The sequence below is a fragment of the Geotrypetes seraphini genome, chromosome 1 (genome assembly GCF_902459505.1).
Source record: "Geotrypetes seraphini chromosome 1, aGeoSer1.1, whole genome shotgun sequence".
In the NCBI taxonomy this organism is placed as follows: domain Eukaryota; kingdom Metazoa; phylum Chordata; class Amphibia; order Gymnophiona; family Dermophiidae; genus Geotrypetes; species Geotrypetes seraphini.
In genome coordinates, this window is record NC_047084.1 from 78941049 (window position 1) to 78957153 (window position 16105).

Genomic DNA, 16105 nt, shown 5'->3' on the forward strand with positions numbered 1-16105 from the left:
TTCATGATTGAACACATAGACAAAACCGGATCCTGACCATAATAATTTGAGCAAAAAAGTGCCTAACTTGTTTGTGACATGTTCATGATTGAACACGTATGCAAAACCGGATCCTGACCATAATTTGAGCATAAAAAGACAGGCAGAACTCAGTGGAATCAGGACTTCTCCACTGCTGACGAGCCGTGTGATGCTGATATGAAATGAATGCGCTGCCTCTGATGATCGCTGGTCCTCCGATATCAGAGTGATGATGCAATATATGGTAACAAATTATTGATTCCTTACTGCATGATTTCATTATTATAAAATTGTATGAATAAACCTATATTATGCTTTCAGTCATCTGTGTATGCTATTAATTTTCCCAGTCAGAGAGCTGGTGAGGGGAAGGGAAAGTGGGATATAGCTTTACCCTAAGAATAATAGCAGTACACATGTTTTCTAAAAAAATGCTCCCCAGGCAGGCCACCTATATTGAAGGCACCTCTAGGAGCCTAGGGAGGCCCGCAAGCCCGCCTAAGGCGAACCTAGGTGGCCCTATGCATCTCCCTAGCAGAGCAGGAGATGCTTACAATGTAGGCTAGCAAAATGCTGACCTACATATTAAGTAGACGTGGCCATTATACTTTATCGCGGCAAGGGATCTCCCTGCCGCAATTAGTATAGTGGCCGCGGCTACAGCCGCCAGTTTCTCCAACCCCACCGACGTTTGCGGCAGGAGGGTGCCCAACCCCTCCTGCCGACAAAACCCGCGATCGCCGGCAGGAAGGTGCTCAACCATTCCTGCCGGTAGGACCCACCCCTGACGATTGCGGCAGGAGGGTGCCCAACCTCTCCTGCCGGAACCCCCCAATGATATGCCCCAACCGCCCTCCCTGGACACCCCCCCCCACAGATCGCCGGCAGGAGGGTGCCCAAACCCTCCTGCCGTACCCCTCCCACAACGAAACACCCACCCTGGAGCCCCCCCTCGGGCTTACCTCCAAGTTGGCCGGACGGGTCTTCGCCCTGTCTAGCCAGCAGGCCCTCCTCTGTCCAAATGAGGCGGACCCGCCCCTCCCCTGCCCAACCCATAGGATCCTAGGGCCTGATTGGCCCAGGTGCCTAAGGCCCCCCCCCCGAGGTAAGCCCGAGAGGGGGTTCCAGGGTGGGGGTTTTGTTGGGGGGGGGGTCTGGAAGGAGGGGTTGGGCACCCTCCTGCCAGTGATCTTCGGGGAGGCCGTGGGGGGGGAGGTCCTGGGAGGGCGTTTGGGGCATGTCGTTGGGAGGGGTCCGGCAGGAGGGGTTGCGTACCCTCCTGCTGGCGATCTTTGGGGGGTGGGTTCTGTCAGCAGGAGGGGTTGGCACCTTCCTGCCAGCGATCTTCGGGGGGGACGTTGGGGGGTCCAGCAGGAGGGGTTGGGCACCCTCCTGCTGGCAATTTTCGGGGAGGCTGTTGGGGGGGTCCAGGGAGGCATTTTGTTGGGGAGGGGGTTGTTGGATGGAGTCCGACAGGAGGGTTGGGTACCCTCCTGCTGGTGATCTTCGGGGGGGGGGGGGGTGAGTTCTGTCACCAGGAGGTGTTGGGCACCCTCCTGCCGCAATCGTCGGTGGGGGTGGGGAGGGGAGACTGGTGGCCGTAGCTGCAGCCGCTATACTAATTGCGGCAGGGAGGTCCCTTGCCGCGATTAAGTATAGCGGCCGTGTCTAAACAAACCCAATTGTGTAACCGGCGTCTGCAACATGGACGTCGGTTACAGAATCGGGTTTACTTTGGGCAGGTTTTAAAACCTAGTGAGGGAGCCAACCCAAAATGTTGCTCCATTGAGGCAAAAGAATGAAATTATGAAACCTTCAAGCAGATCATCAAACTGCTGAATACCACATTACCTCCAGAGATTCCAACAAGTGACCTGTGACCCAATATTAATATATGGATTGCCCCACAATAGCGCCGGAAGAGTCTGATGTATCTAGAGAGGCAAAGCTGTATCCAGAGCAGTAATAGCCTGGACTGGAGCCTGCAATATGGGCCACATATGCATCTGCTGGCAACCCCCGACGCGCCTGCAAGCTGAGACAAGGTGAAGGGGAGTACCAGTGACCTCTTGATAAGAAGCCAGATCGGATCCGGTTCTAGAGCTTCTACTGAGAACAAACGACAAGCAGTCCTTAAGAGGGCAGCTAATTGGAATCTATGAAAATCTGGAAAACCAACTTCCCCCAGACATCGGGGACATTTTAAGGTATTCAGCGCAATGCAAAGGGGGTTTAGACTGCCATAGAAACCTATTAAGTATCCTATCCAAGGTCCTAAAAGTACATGAGGAAAGAGGTAAAGGCAACATTTGTAAACCATACAGAATCTGAGGTGCCATGGTCATATGAATAGCTGTCTATTACCCCACCATGTGAACCACAATGGGGACCATGTAGATCAGAGCTCCATAACTTTATGTAACAGTAAAGATTCATTATGCCAGAGGGTATCTTCTAAAGAAGGTTTAAAGTGTATACCTAAGTACTTTATATCAGTAGGACACCAGCATAAGGAAAATGGAGTGATCATATCTTTAGTACAATGTCTGTTGAGAGGCATAACTTCTGTTTTATCCCAATTGATAGAATAGCCAGACAAGGACCCAAAAAAAGTAACAGAAAGAATTACTGGCAAGGACGTTAAAAGGTCAGTTATATAGAGCAACATATCATCTGCTAATGCAGACACCTTAACATTAGTATTACCTACCAAAATATCATATATACCTTCCGACTGCTGGATTTTGAGCAGTAAGGGCTCTAAAACCAAATCAGATAATAAGGGAGAGAGGGGACAACCCTGACGCTTCCCTCTAGTTAATGAAAAGGCATTATTTATTTTTATTTATTTATAAGATTTATCAACCGCCTATTCCTAAGCGGTATTACAAAAGCATAAAATAAAACATATAAGACTTATACAAATATCTTAAATTACAAATGAATAAGTACATCTTAAAACCAAGATTTCATAGATCCTCACAGTACCAATTATCTTAAAACCAGCATTAAATAACATATCCTTCATTGAAATGCTTCTAGAAATGATGTGGTTTTAAGTATTTTTTTGAACTTCTGAATATCAGATAGAGCCCTCAGTGGTCCAGTTAATTTGTTCCACAAGGTTACTCCCATGATGGAGATAGCAGAAGTTCATGTGTTCTCATAGTGCATTTTTGAGAAATCTTTCAACAATAAGCATATTGCACCTTCAGAACACAAGGTTCTGAATGGTCGGTAAATTGCCATTGTTTGTGACAGATACCAAGGAATCCCATGGTTAATGACCTTGAACACCAACGTTAAGGCTTTGAAAATAATTCGTGATCACACAGGTAACCAATGCAGTTTCTTTAATCACGTTGTTATGTACTCAAATTTCTTGACCCCACAAATTAGCCTTGCAGCCATATTTTGGATCATTTGTAATGCTTTACATTGTACTGCTGGAACCCCTAAAAAAAGGGAATTACAATAGTCCAAGTTTGATAAGACTATTGTCTGAACCACAATCCGAAAATCATGTATCGACATCATCAGTTTTAGGCGACTTAACAGTCACAACTGGGAAAAAGTAGATTTAACTATGGACAAAATCCTTCATACTAAGGGCTCCTTTTACGAAGCCGCGGTAGTGGCTTTAACACTCACATGCTAACCCCTGCGCTAGCCGAAAAACTACCGCCTGCTCAAGAGGAGGCGGTAGCGCCTAGTACGTCCGGCAGTTTAGTGTGCGCTATTACTTGCGTTAAACCACTACTGCAGCTTCGTAAAAGGAGCCCTAAGTGTTGAATCCAACCAGATCCTCGACTAATACCTCCAGAGAATTATGCTAGAGCAAAGCAATCAGAGATAAAAGATTCCCCTAATCCAAGGATGTCAAAGTCCCTCCTCGAGGGCTGCAATCCAGTCGGGTTTTCAGGATTTCCCCAATGAATATGCATGAGATCTATTTGAAAAACTGCTTTCATTTATGCTAATAGATCTCATGCATATTCATTGTGGAAATCCTGAAAATCCGACTGGATTGAGGCCCTCGAGGAGGGACTTTGACACCCCTGCCCTAACCCAAACCAACACAGGGTTTCAAACAAGAAGGACCATTCTATGAGGTCAATGGCCTTTTCTGCATCGAATGCCATAACACAAAATGGTGCATGACTCTTTGACGCTAATTTATTTATTTATCTGACACATTTGTATTACGCTTTTGATCAAAGCGGCTCACAGATAACATACACAACTTCTAAACACATACAAAGTCTTAAGAATCCACATAGCAGACAAGAGCAAAGGAAGGCAGAAGTCAAAATGTAAACAGCAACTCAGACCCATTCTAACAGGGCTAGAGAATCAATATAATTGTTGTATATGGGAGAAAACACGCATATTATCAGATGCCATTCGCCCTATGATAAAACCACACTGAGCGGGACTAATTAAAGAGGGCATAACCACAGCTAATCTGTCCACTAAAACTTTAGAATAAATTTTACAATCATAATTAATAAGGGAAATAGGTGTATAATTTTTGGGATAACGGGGATCTCTGCCAGGCTTGGGAAATACGATAATGATTGTTTTCAATAAATGTGCCCACACTAAATTGTCTTTCCCAAAAAGTTTGATACAAACATGCCAATTTAGGCACCAAGATTTCAGGAAATGTCTTGCAAAAGTCCCCAGAAAAAAAACATCATTCTCAGGTGCCTTACAAGGTTTTAGATGCTTGATAACCATAGCAATCTCAGATTCTGTAATAGGTTTATTCAAGCCCTCTAATTGCGCAGATGTTAAAGTTGGAGGAAACTGCAAAAAGGAACCGATATCAACCTTGGTGGGTGAGATACCGGAGTTATATAAGTTATTATAAAACTTCTGGAATTGTTGAGTTATATTTGAGGGAGAGGTTAATAGTTGGTCACCCAAAGAGCAGGGATCTTAGAGCTGGTCTGTTTCCTTTTAAGATATTTAGCGAGCACCCTCCCAGCTCTATTTTTTCCTTCAAAATAAAAGGCACTTATAGAAGAGCAAACTACCCACTCAGAAAGAATCAAATTGAACTGGAATTTCAATTTCTGAAGTTGGGTAAGTATAGTTTTGGAGCTGTGTAGAATATAACTGGCTACTAAATCCTTAATTTGCCTCTCCAACTCAATCAAAGTCCCACACTGTGCCTTGCGCTGCCTAGCCATGAAACTAATGATCTCCCCCTATAAGTAAGCTTTAAAGGCATCCCATATAATGTGATATTCTATATCACTGGTAGTACTGAATTGAAAGAATTCTGAAGTCCATGTGGCAACTGACTGGAGAAGAGCAGGTTCCTCTAAAAGAAATGAATTAAATCGCCACGTTTTATTAACCTCAGATCTATTTTGATGAAGTAGCACAATAGTGATTGCTCAGTGGTCCGAAACATGCAAGAGTTCTATGGCGGATGCTGATAAACACAAAACCAACTCAGCTGAGACTAAAAAATAATCCAAATATACATAGGTATCATGAGGTATAGAATGAAAGGTATAATCAAAATCTTTGGGATGATATATGCGCCATATGTCTAGCAGCCCCAAATCTGATATTAAAGTTCCCCATGTGATCTGGGAACCTTATAAGGAACAGTAAATTTCCTAACTAAGACAATATTTTTAGGCATATTAAAGTCGCTATCTACAAAAGCATGATCCGTATTAGCATGTGCAAGCTGATATGCTATGTCAGCAAAAAAGTGAGGATCATCAATATTTGGACTATATACATTTAACAGAATATAGCTCTGGGAATCAACTTCAATGGTAACCTTAACCCACCTGCCTTGTATATGAAGCAGATTGTGATAATATAGTATAATTAAAATTTTTAGACAGTATAATCGCCACTCACACCCCCAGCATTCAACCCCCTTCTCGTGCTCACTCCAGTACTCCACCTCTCCTGATATCACTCGCATTTCTGCATTTCCATCTTCTTCCTCTTCACAAATTATTTAAAGTTCCTGTTCATCTGCTGTATCCTCTTCAGCATAAAAACTCCTCTCTCTGGGGGTTTCCACCTATGTAGAACTGGAAAGAGAGGCTGGAGCACAAAGTGGAATGGATCTTCCCTGTCCTATGGTGTTTGCTCCTGAAATGCCATCCTCTCTATCCCGATAGCAAGGGAAAAGAAAAAGCTGGAACACAGAGTAGAGTGGCTTTTCTTTATTATGTTCATGAGCCTATATCTACAGCATAGGCAGTTGGCTTTCTGACAGGGCACCAGAGGTAAAACTATGATGTGTATTGGTTTAAACCAGTGGTTCCCAATGGGGGCACTACCGCCCACCGGTGGGCGCTGAGAAGTCTAAGGGGGGGCATTTTGTGTCATATTGAGAGGGCGATGTAGTTCACCACTCTTCCCTCATGTATCACTAATTATTTGTGTACATACATTGTATGTTTACATGTACAAATGGTTTTATTTTGTCTCCCAAATTTTTTATTGTCATACGCATTGAAATATTTGATATTGCGTGCATAACAAACTTTTAATAAACTTGAAACTATTGCCTCCTTGAGCAATTGGCAAATCCAATGGCCACTGATGGCAGAACTGCCCCAAAGCTTCTCCTCTGACGCAAGCCGCCCAGGCAGAAACAGAAAGTGCATCAGAGAAGCTTTAGGGCAGTCGTGCGGAACTTGGTGAGAACATTGCCGTGTCCAGACACCTCAGAAAGAGAAAACTATGAAGAGCGCCCGCGAAGGTGAGGGGAAGGGAGGAAGGTGGCCCGATGAGGGGAAGATATTGAATGGCACTGAAGGGAAGTGGAGGGAGAGGGGGAAGGGTAAAAGACGCTGAAGGGAAGTGAGGAGGGGAGAGAGAGGGAAGCAGACGCTGAAGGGAAGTAAGTACAATATAGTTTACCCAAGGGGGGCGTTATCAAATCATTTACTGAAAAAGTGGGCTCTGATTCCAAAAAGGTTGAGAACCTATGGTTTAAACCAATAAACACAATTTGCCCACTTGAGGGGAGAGGTAGGGATTACTAGATTTTATCAGTCTAAACCAAGAGAAGTCATAAATATTATCCATGAATATTACCCTGCATTAAAAAATATGTTTGGGAAAAGAAACATATGAATAATAAAATACTTACAAGTATGTCTAGCCAAAGAATAGTTTGATCCTCCACTGGTGAGTCCAAATCCCTCTGGAATCTGACTAGAACTGCGTGGTCTAGTCAATAGCTTTGGGGGTTCAATTTCAGCACCAAATTCTGCTCCAATTACTCCCAGAAGAACAATTGCAGTAGCTTGCTTGCGCCTCTCTTCATAAGAGGAAGATACTTTCTTCATTTGTAAGAGACTGACTAGATAACACAAAACATAAAGCAAATAAGGTTTAAATGCAAAACACCTAGCCTTACATATGAACAAAGCTTTGTCAAGTATAATTTGTGTATATATTGCACATATCTCAACAAAATGGGACCATGTAAAGCAGTTAATTAAGGCACTCAACAGCTTTGTCTACATATGTACTCAAGATGTTTACCAAGTCAAATAAACATCTACTTTAAAAGCTCTGCACGTAAACAATAATATTGTCATCTCAATCAGTATACTATTTAGCAGACATACAGTATTACATTAATAAAGTCTGCTTCAGGAACAACGCTAAAATCAATAAAATTCACTATAAATTCTAAGCTGCATCTAATTTTTCTAAAATAAATGCATATTTTATATCCACATCTCATCCCATTTTAAATCCCAAAAATGCAACCTTATAATGCCAATTAGGCAAAAATGTAAACTTAACATTGCTAAAAAAAAAAAAAAAAAAGGGGGGGGGGGGAGATGGAAGAGAATAAAGAGTTGCATCTGTCCAGTAGCAGAGAATGAAAATACAATTATAGTTTTACAAAACATAATGCTTAATAGTTCTACAATATTTCCAGCACCTAACTGAAAACTAGTGATCTCTCAACAAAGTACCGGTAAAGCACATTCACTAAAAACCATGATATTAAAGGGTTTTGTGGAGTTACAAAAACACATTTGTGGTTCATAGATACATGTATGAATTAAGGCATTATTAAAAATATATACAAAAGTTACAGATCAGGCAGCTTACACACTCTGTTCAAAAAGTTCCAGGACTGTTTTTATAAAAATGTATTAAACAATCTTACAGCGTATTCCAATGGGTCCCATTCAAAGTACTCCCCTTTCCTATGTATATACTTTTCCCAATGTCATTTCCACTTCTGGAAACAGTCGTCAAACGCATCTTCAGGAATCGCCAAAAGTTCCTGCACTGAATTTTGCTTATGTCTTCAAAGGTGTATAATCACTTTCCTTTCAGTGTGGATTTAAGTTTAGGAAACAAGAAGTCAGCAGGGGCCAAGTCAGGAGAGTAAAGTGGATAGGGAAGAATAGTCATCGCATTTTTTGTACAAAATTCACAAATTTTGACAGCGGCATGAACAGACATATTGTCGTCATGCAAGAACCATGACTGCTCCCTCCAAAGTTTGGGCCGCTTCTTCCTAATTCAATTACAAAGTCATTTCAGCACTTTCAGATAGTAATTTTTATTGACAGTTTGTCCTTGTTGTAGAAAGTCATGGTGAACAATCCAGTTTAGAAAGATAAGGGAGAGAATGAGGGTATTAAGAGTGGCTGGATCTAGAACCTTTGTGATCATCAGTTCATGTTGATGTTCTTCCAGTTCACGAATCGTCTTCCACTGATTCATGACCACTTTTGAAGTGTGAATACCATGCAAAAAACCTCCACAACTCAAATGTTCTCCATAAGCCACTTTTAGCATTTCATAAGTTTCTGTAGCAGTATTACCCAATTTAAAACAGAACTTAACACTGTAGCACTGCACACTGAGGTCGCACATGATGAAAAATAGCCAATCACAAAAACACACTTTCACAAAAACTGCTGTAGCTTGGAGACAAAAACAGATATCAACAAACGGAAAAAAGGAGGTTACTCATGAGGTTTCAAACTACTCAACACTGCCTAGCGCGTCTCAAAAGAACTTCCTGTTGGTGCGCAACTCAAACGGTCCTGGAACAGACTATATATATACTAGCTGATGCCCCGGCGTTGCACGGGTATTTAATTATAGCAATAACACTGTAAATGGATTCAAATAAAGATACTTTATAGTGGTGAATGAAAATATTTTTTTACAGCTTAATAAAAAGTACAATATTCAAATTATAATGTGAAATATTTGACAAAATGAATACTATACAACTAACGCAAAACGTGATTATAAAAACAATTTTAGTTTCACCTCTTGGAGCAAGAACATATAAATTCTTGGGTGAACCCACCCTTGAGCAAGCAACATAGAGGTGTGGGCCGCGAGACCCCCAGAACATATCACCCCAGGTAGTTGGAATAACTGTGAGAATGGCAGCTTTTTACATTTTTTCCATTGACATGACTGGGTGAAATCTGATTTTCTGTTTGTAGCTCCGCCCACGTGTGCAGGTGGGCCGCGAGACCCCCAGAACATATCACCCCAGGTAGTGAGGGATCTGCATACCAAGTTTTGTTCAAATCGGTCAAGCAGTTTTTTAAATACTGTGAGAATGGCAGCTTTTTACATTTTTTCCATTGACATGAATGGGTGAAATCAGATGTTATGTTTGTAGCTCCGCCCACATGTCCAGGTGGGCCACGAGACCCCCAGAACATATCACCCCAGGTAGTTGGAATAACTGTGAGAATGGCAGCTTTTTACATTTTTTCCATTGACATGAATGGGTGAAATCTGATTTTATGTTTGTAGCTCCGCCCACGTGTGCAGGTGGGCCGCGAGACCCCCAGAACATATCATCCCAGGTAGTGAGGATCTGCATACCAAGTTTCGTTCAAATCGGTCAAGCCGTTTTTGCGTGATCGCGGCACAAACACACATACATACACACATACATACACACATACATACCTCCGATTTTATATATATAGATATATATGTAATTTCCAGCTTCCTGTTTCAAATATCTACTATAATAAAACCCTAAGCGCACATGCGCACTCTTACCTGCATGTTTCGTGATCCCTGATCTGTAGGTCCGTGGCCGGCAAGAATGCGCATGCGCGCAAGAAGACACCAGAACTCCTCCTCCCGAGCCCCAGCCACGCTGACCAGCTTCAGCCCCGCGGGCCTCTCATGGAGCCCACCTTCCTGCCCAGCATAGATAGCAGCGGTTGCAAAGATTCCGGGAGCGGGCCAGTACAAGGGTGACTTGAGGCGGCTGTCGGCACGTGCAGGCTGCGGCAGCTTGAGGCAGCTGTCGGCACGTGCAAAGCATGGATGGCGGCAGTGGCAGCGATGCCAAGAACGGGCCAGTACCAGGGCAACTTGAGGTGGCTTTTGGATTGAGGCGTACGCGACGGCTGTCAGCATGTGCAGGCTGTGGCGTCTTGAGGCAGCTGTTGATGCGTGCAGGCGGTTGAGCTGTAGCGAAAGGCGTCATGCGGGTGCTGACAGGACAGGAGGGCAGATGCAAACGGAACGGAAGCCAAATGCTTGACAGGGAGAGCATGCAAGAAGTGCTGCTGGACGTGGGGGGTTGGGGGAGGAAACAGGAAGGGATGCCTATTGCTGGACAGGGGGAGCAGAAAAGAGGTGCTGCAGGAAAGGGGGGAGGTAAAACGAAGGGAGAAGGGCTGCTGCTGGACAGGGGGAGCAGTGAAGGGGTGGTGGTGGACAGCCAAGGAAAGAGAGAGGCAGAAAGAAAGACAGACAGACAGCGGGAGGGAGAGAGACAGAAAGAAAGACAGACAGACATATATTCTAGCACCCGTTAATGTAACGGGCTATAAGACTAGTAGCAATATAAAATGCTAGGATAAAAGGACATGTACCGTGCTTCCCCGACAATAAGGCAAAATATTCATTTTGGGCCCAAAAAAGGCACTAGGTCTTATTTTTGGGTAGGGTGTATTTTTTCATGTACATGATCACCTCTCCCTTCCTCTCCTTCACCCCAATTCTTCCTCTTTCCTTTCCCCCACATCTGCAACATCTTTCCTCCCCTCTCATCCATCCTCTTGTGCCTTCCCTCCGCAGTATCTTTCTATTCCTCCATCCCTCCCTCTATTCCCTTTAGCCATTCCAAGAACTCTACCACTATTCAGGCCCCAAGCAGTAGAGATATTTGGGTTGTCTCTCCTGTTAAGATGCCTGGGGCCACTGCTATCACCATATGTTATACTGTGTGCAAGGTTTGAGCAAAGGTCTTCAGAATTACAGCCAAAGATAAAAAGAAAACCAAAATACTTTATTAACCAAATTGCTGAACCCTATTACCTCAAAGACACAACAAATGAGGAATAACAAATGAGGGGGGGGTGTCATTATAGAGAAAACTGAACTTTTTCCTAAAAAAATTGGGAAAAAGTTAAGTTTACTCTATAATGGAGGGTTCCAACCCCACAACTCCCCCCAATGGCAGCGCGAACAGTATGAAGTAAACTTGGGGGGGGGGTTTCCCCATTCACACCCCGCGTCGGAGCTCTTTAAAAGTAACTTTTTAGGCGGCCTGCTGGAGTCTTGTGCTGATCTGTCTGCGCTGAAATGTTGGTGCGCTGAAGTCCCGCACACGAATGACTATGAACCGTTGCGACCTTGCCCCCCTCCCCCAAAAAAAATGATTTTGCAGTGGGAGGGTCTTAACTGGTGTTATTTAATAGAGTAGGGACTGGATGCTTGAAGAATGTATGGTAGTCCTGGGTTTATTGATGCAGTTGTAGTGCTGTAGAGAAACACTTTTCTAGATTATACATCTTATTGTTTGGGGGTGTATTGGGGAGGCTTATCCTTGCTTTTAAAGTTGGACTTATAAATGTATTTTGCATTATTATTATTTTTGTATTAATAGGATTTTTATAATTTTGATATTGGGGAGGAGTATTTTAATGGTTGTACAGTAGGGTTGTGTGTACATGAAAAATGAATGGAAGAAATTGCATTACAATTAGTACTATTATAATGGGAGTGGGGTCAGGGACGGAGCTTGGACTGAGGTACTCAGTTGGTATTTGTTAGACTTAGGGGGGTACTTGGCTTGAAGAAGTTGAGAAACATTGGTCTCTAGGTGACTAGTATGGAGTTCACTCAGTAAGAGTCCCTTTTACAAAGCCACAGTAGCAATACTCCCATGGCAAATGCACCAAAGTCCATTCAATTCCTATGGGCTTCAGTGCATTTGCTGTGGCAGAATTGCTATCGCAGCTTTGTAGAAGGAGTCCTAAGGCAGGAACTACTATCTCTGTGCTGTGTCTTAAAACATAGATTTCTGGGGATGCAAAGCATTAACTGATTCAACTTGAGTTTGAAGTAAGGTAGTTTTGAAAGAAATGGAAGGTTTGATACTGGTCATTAGTTATTCGGAATAAGAGGATCTGCATTACTTTTTTTCAAGGGTGGCTTAAATGCTATTGGAACACAGCCTAAGTGTCAAACCTTAAAAAAGAAAATCATATTGAGCATTGGAAAATAATTAATAACAATTAACTAATAAAAATAGTGCACATTTAGTGATCTTTTTACTAAGGCGTGCTAGCTATATTAGTGCACACTAAACGCTAATGCATCCATAAACTATAATGGACACGTTAGCGTTTAGCGTGTGTTAAAATGGCTAGCAAGCCTTAGTAAAAGGACCTTTTCATTTTCCCCACCACCAAATTTCCCTATCCCGCCCGGCTACTTTTCATGCCACCCGGCTGGAAAAAATTTCTGGGGAGAACACTGAACATATATACACAGAACTATCATTCAATTGCCGATAAGCTTCCTGTAAATATTGGACAAAGTCCAAAGTCCAATATAATGATTACTGTGGATGGACAAACTAGATAGGCCATTTGGCCTTTATCTGTCATCATGTTTCTATGTAACTCTGTAGCAGTTATATTGTTTGGTTTAACTAGCAGTAGGTATATTGGTGTTCTAGGATCCCATGTAATATTGTAGTGTTGCCTGTCTTTAAGTAAGGCTCATGTTGTTCAAATCATAGGAATTAATACTACTGTTGTATGGTAGGTTTACTACATGTATGTTGAATTAGGATTTTTTTCAGATTTTGCTTTATTTCACAGTGTGCCCAGTAGTATACTGCCATTCTGCTATTGCTATTACTCAGATGGAGTGAGATTAAAAAAATATACCATATTATTTGCTCCATAAGGCACACTTTTTTCCAGCGTATATCCCTCCCTCGATGGCTCTGTATTATTTCCCGGCAGCAGGCGCACGAGTCAGGAGCACAGCGGTAAGGCCTAAGCTTTACACATTCCCGCTTAGGTTTTTGCTGCTTTCTGAATGGATAGCGGCAGTTCTCGTGGTGTAGGGTCGTGACCTTTCAGTGGGACTCGCGAGAACTGCTGGTAGCCATTCAGAAAATGGCAAAGGGCCAGGCGAGAATGCGGAAAGCTCGTGCCTGACCTCCATGCTCCTGACTTGTGCGCCTGCTGCCGGGAAATAGTACGAAGCCATCAAGAGAGGGAGGGAAGAATTAAAAAAGGTATGGTTTTAAAAAAAAGGTACAAGGGGAGGGATATGATTAAAAAGGTACAAGAGGGGCTATGATAAAAAAGGTACAAAGGGGGGTATGATTAAAAGGTACAGGGGGGCTATGATTAAAAAGGTACAAAGGGGTATGATTAAAAAGGTACAAGGGGGCTATGATTAAAGGTACAAGGGGGGCTATGATTAAAAAGGTACAAGGGGGTATGATTAAAGGTACAAGGGAGTATGATTAAAAAGACAAGTGGGGGGATGATATAAGGTACTGGGGGGCACGTGGGGGATGTAGGATGATTTAAGGTACTGGGGGGGGGGTACGTGGGGGGTATGGGGCCTGCCTGCCTGTCACTAGGCTACTAGGCCTGCCTGCTCTGTGCCCTGTCCCTGCCCGCTCTGTCCTGGCCTATCACTAGACCACCAGATGGGGGAACAGGGTACAGAGCCTGGCAGGGAGGGGGGACAGGGTGCAGAGCCTAGCAAGTAGTGGAGTTGGGTGCAGAGCCTGGCAGAGAGAATTTGGTTCAGAATGGTTTTTTTCTTGTTTTCCTCCTTTAAATCTAGGGTGTGTCTTAGGGTCAGGTGCGTCTTATGGAGCGAAAAATGCGGTATACAATTTTTTGTGCCATAACTTCCACAAAGAAAATGTGCTACTTATGATGTGCCTGTACTATTAGGGATGTATAGATGCAGGACACGTTTGCATTTAATTCATAAGAACTGCTATACTGTACTGGTCTAAAGGTTTGTGAGGGGCATATATGAAAGTATTGTTTGTCATGTGTATGGATATCCTATCATATCTTTGTGCATGTGTGTTTAGAGACACACACATTTACGCTTTGCTAATTAAATTTATTTTCATGCTGAGAGTAATAATTTATTTTGTGTTGCTCTACACGAAACAGGAAGCAGATCATGCTGCCCCCCTCCCCCCAGTTCAAGCAATAAGCATGCTCCATAACAATAGTTCAAAGGAAAACTCCATTCTGCAGTTGCACTGATTGTTCTGTCAGCTGACCTCTGCAGAAGGGAATTGCTAACCACTGGCCTGCTCCTTAGCTGACAAATGAATGATCACAGCTCCATCTATTTTCACTATGGCTGCCTCCAGCCCAGGTGCTCAGACAGAGAGCCCGGTGTGACATCTTAGATCAAGATGAATTGGCACAAACTCCTGATCCAAGATTGTTTTATACCATTTAATTTAGTTTCTTTCCCTGCTTGGATGAGCACAGCTCTGGTTATAGATTTCTATTCTAATGTACTGAAGCAGGCCCTGAAAGAAGCCAATGAAGCAGATGCTGGAGTAGGGGACAGCAGGGATACTGATCAATAGGCAAGGCGTTGACCCCAGCAGTTCAGCCTCTGCACTGGCCACTGCTTAAAGGGGAATAAAACACATGTGCTGTTTCCAGTAGGAAATTAAACAACAGGAACATTTGCTGAACTTTTTCCCCTGCCAAGTTCCTTTACCTTTTGTTCAGTTTTAGAAACACAATATTAACTCTTTGTATACTATAAAATGAGAAATGTTATCTATAAATGCACATTTCTACCATTCAAATGTGTATTGTAAAACGAGAACTATTATCTATAAACACAAATGTCTACCATTCAAATTTTATTTTTGCTCTGAAAGTAATAAAAGCACAAAGTTACAACGATACTTGCTCTCAGATGTAGAACAGTTGCTTTTAAAACCTTCACATATACATAGATTTCTCAAACACTATGTTTTGAATCAGGTAAAATGCTTTCCTTCTTATTGCTACTGCAGCAAGAATAGCTTCTTACAGCTAGGATTTCTTTATAGTCTCTCAATAAAAATTAAATTTGTGAGGCCAGAGTTCTGTTGAATAGGGGCAATAAACATACAACAAATGTAACACACAGTATGCTAACTGGTTTCCTAAATCCTTGCTACCACTGTTTTCCAGTATGAAGTGCTATGCTGTACATCAGTGGCTCAGTGATCGACTCACGTTGCCTCTGTATTCTGTTCTCCCTGCTTCCCAGACGTCAGGTCAGATGCATACAAGCGCCGGGCCCACAGCTTTCCTCACACCCCCCGTCAATTCTGATGTCAGAGAGGAAGTTCCAGGCCAGCCAATCACTGTCTGGCAGGCCTGGAACTTCCTCTCTGATGTCAGAATTGATGTTGGTGGGGGAAGGCTTGTGGGCCCGGCACTTGTACGTGCCTGGCCTGGCGTCGGGGAAGCAGGGAGAAATGAGAGGCAGTGGCTTGGGGGGGGGGGGGGGTGGCAGGGAGAAAGAAAGAAAGCCAAAGAAAGAAGGGGGCAGGGAGAGAGAAAGAAAGACAGAAAGAAAGGCGGGCAGGGAGAGAGAAAGAAAGAAACAAAGAAAGGGGGCAAGAAAGGGGGGCAGGGAGAAACAAAGAAAGACAGAAAGAATGAAAGGGAGCAGGGAGAGAAAGAAAGACAGAAAGAAAGGGGGCAGGGAGAGAGAGAGAGAAAGAAAGGGGAGGGGGCAAGGAGAGAGGAAGAAAAAGTTAGACTCATGGAGGGACAGAGAGAGATGT

At 43.3% G+C, this 16105-nt stretch overlaps 1 protein-coding gene across 4 annotated transcripts in view; it reads right to left on the bottom strand.

Annotated features, from left to right (window-relative positions):
• Positions 1-16105, bottom strand: part of WDR7 (WD repeat domain 7) — a 606257-nt gene that overhangs the window by 220383 nt on the left and 369769 nt on the right. For all 4 annotated transcript variants that reach the window (XM_033933907.1, XM_033933932.1, XM_033933915.1 and 1 more), the window contains one exon: positions 7157-7369. In XM_033933907.1, coding sequence (XP_033789798.1) covers positions 7157-7369 — 213 coding nt within the window. The remainder of the gene's footprint in view (positions 1-7156; positions 7370-16105) is intronic.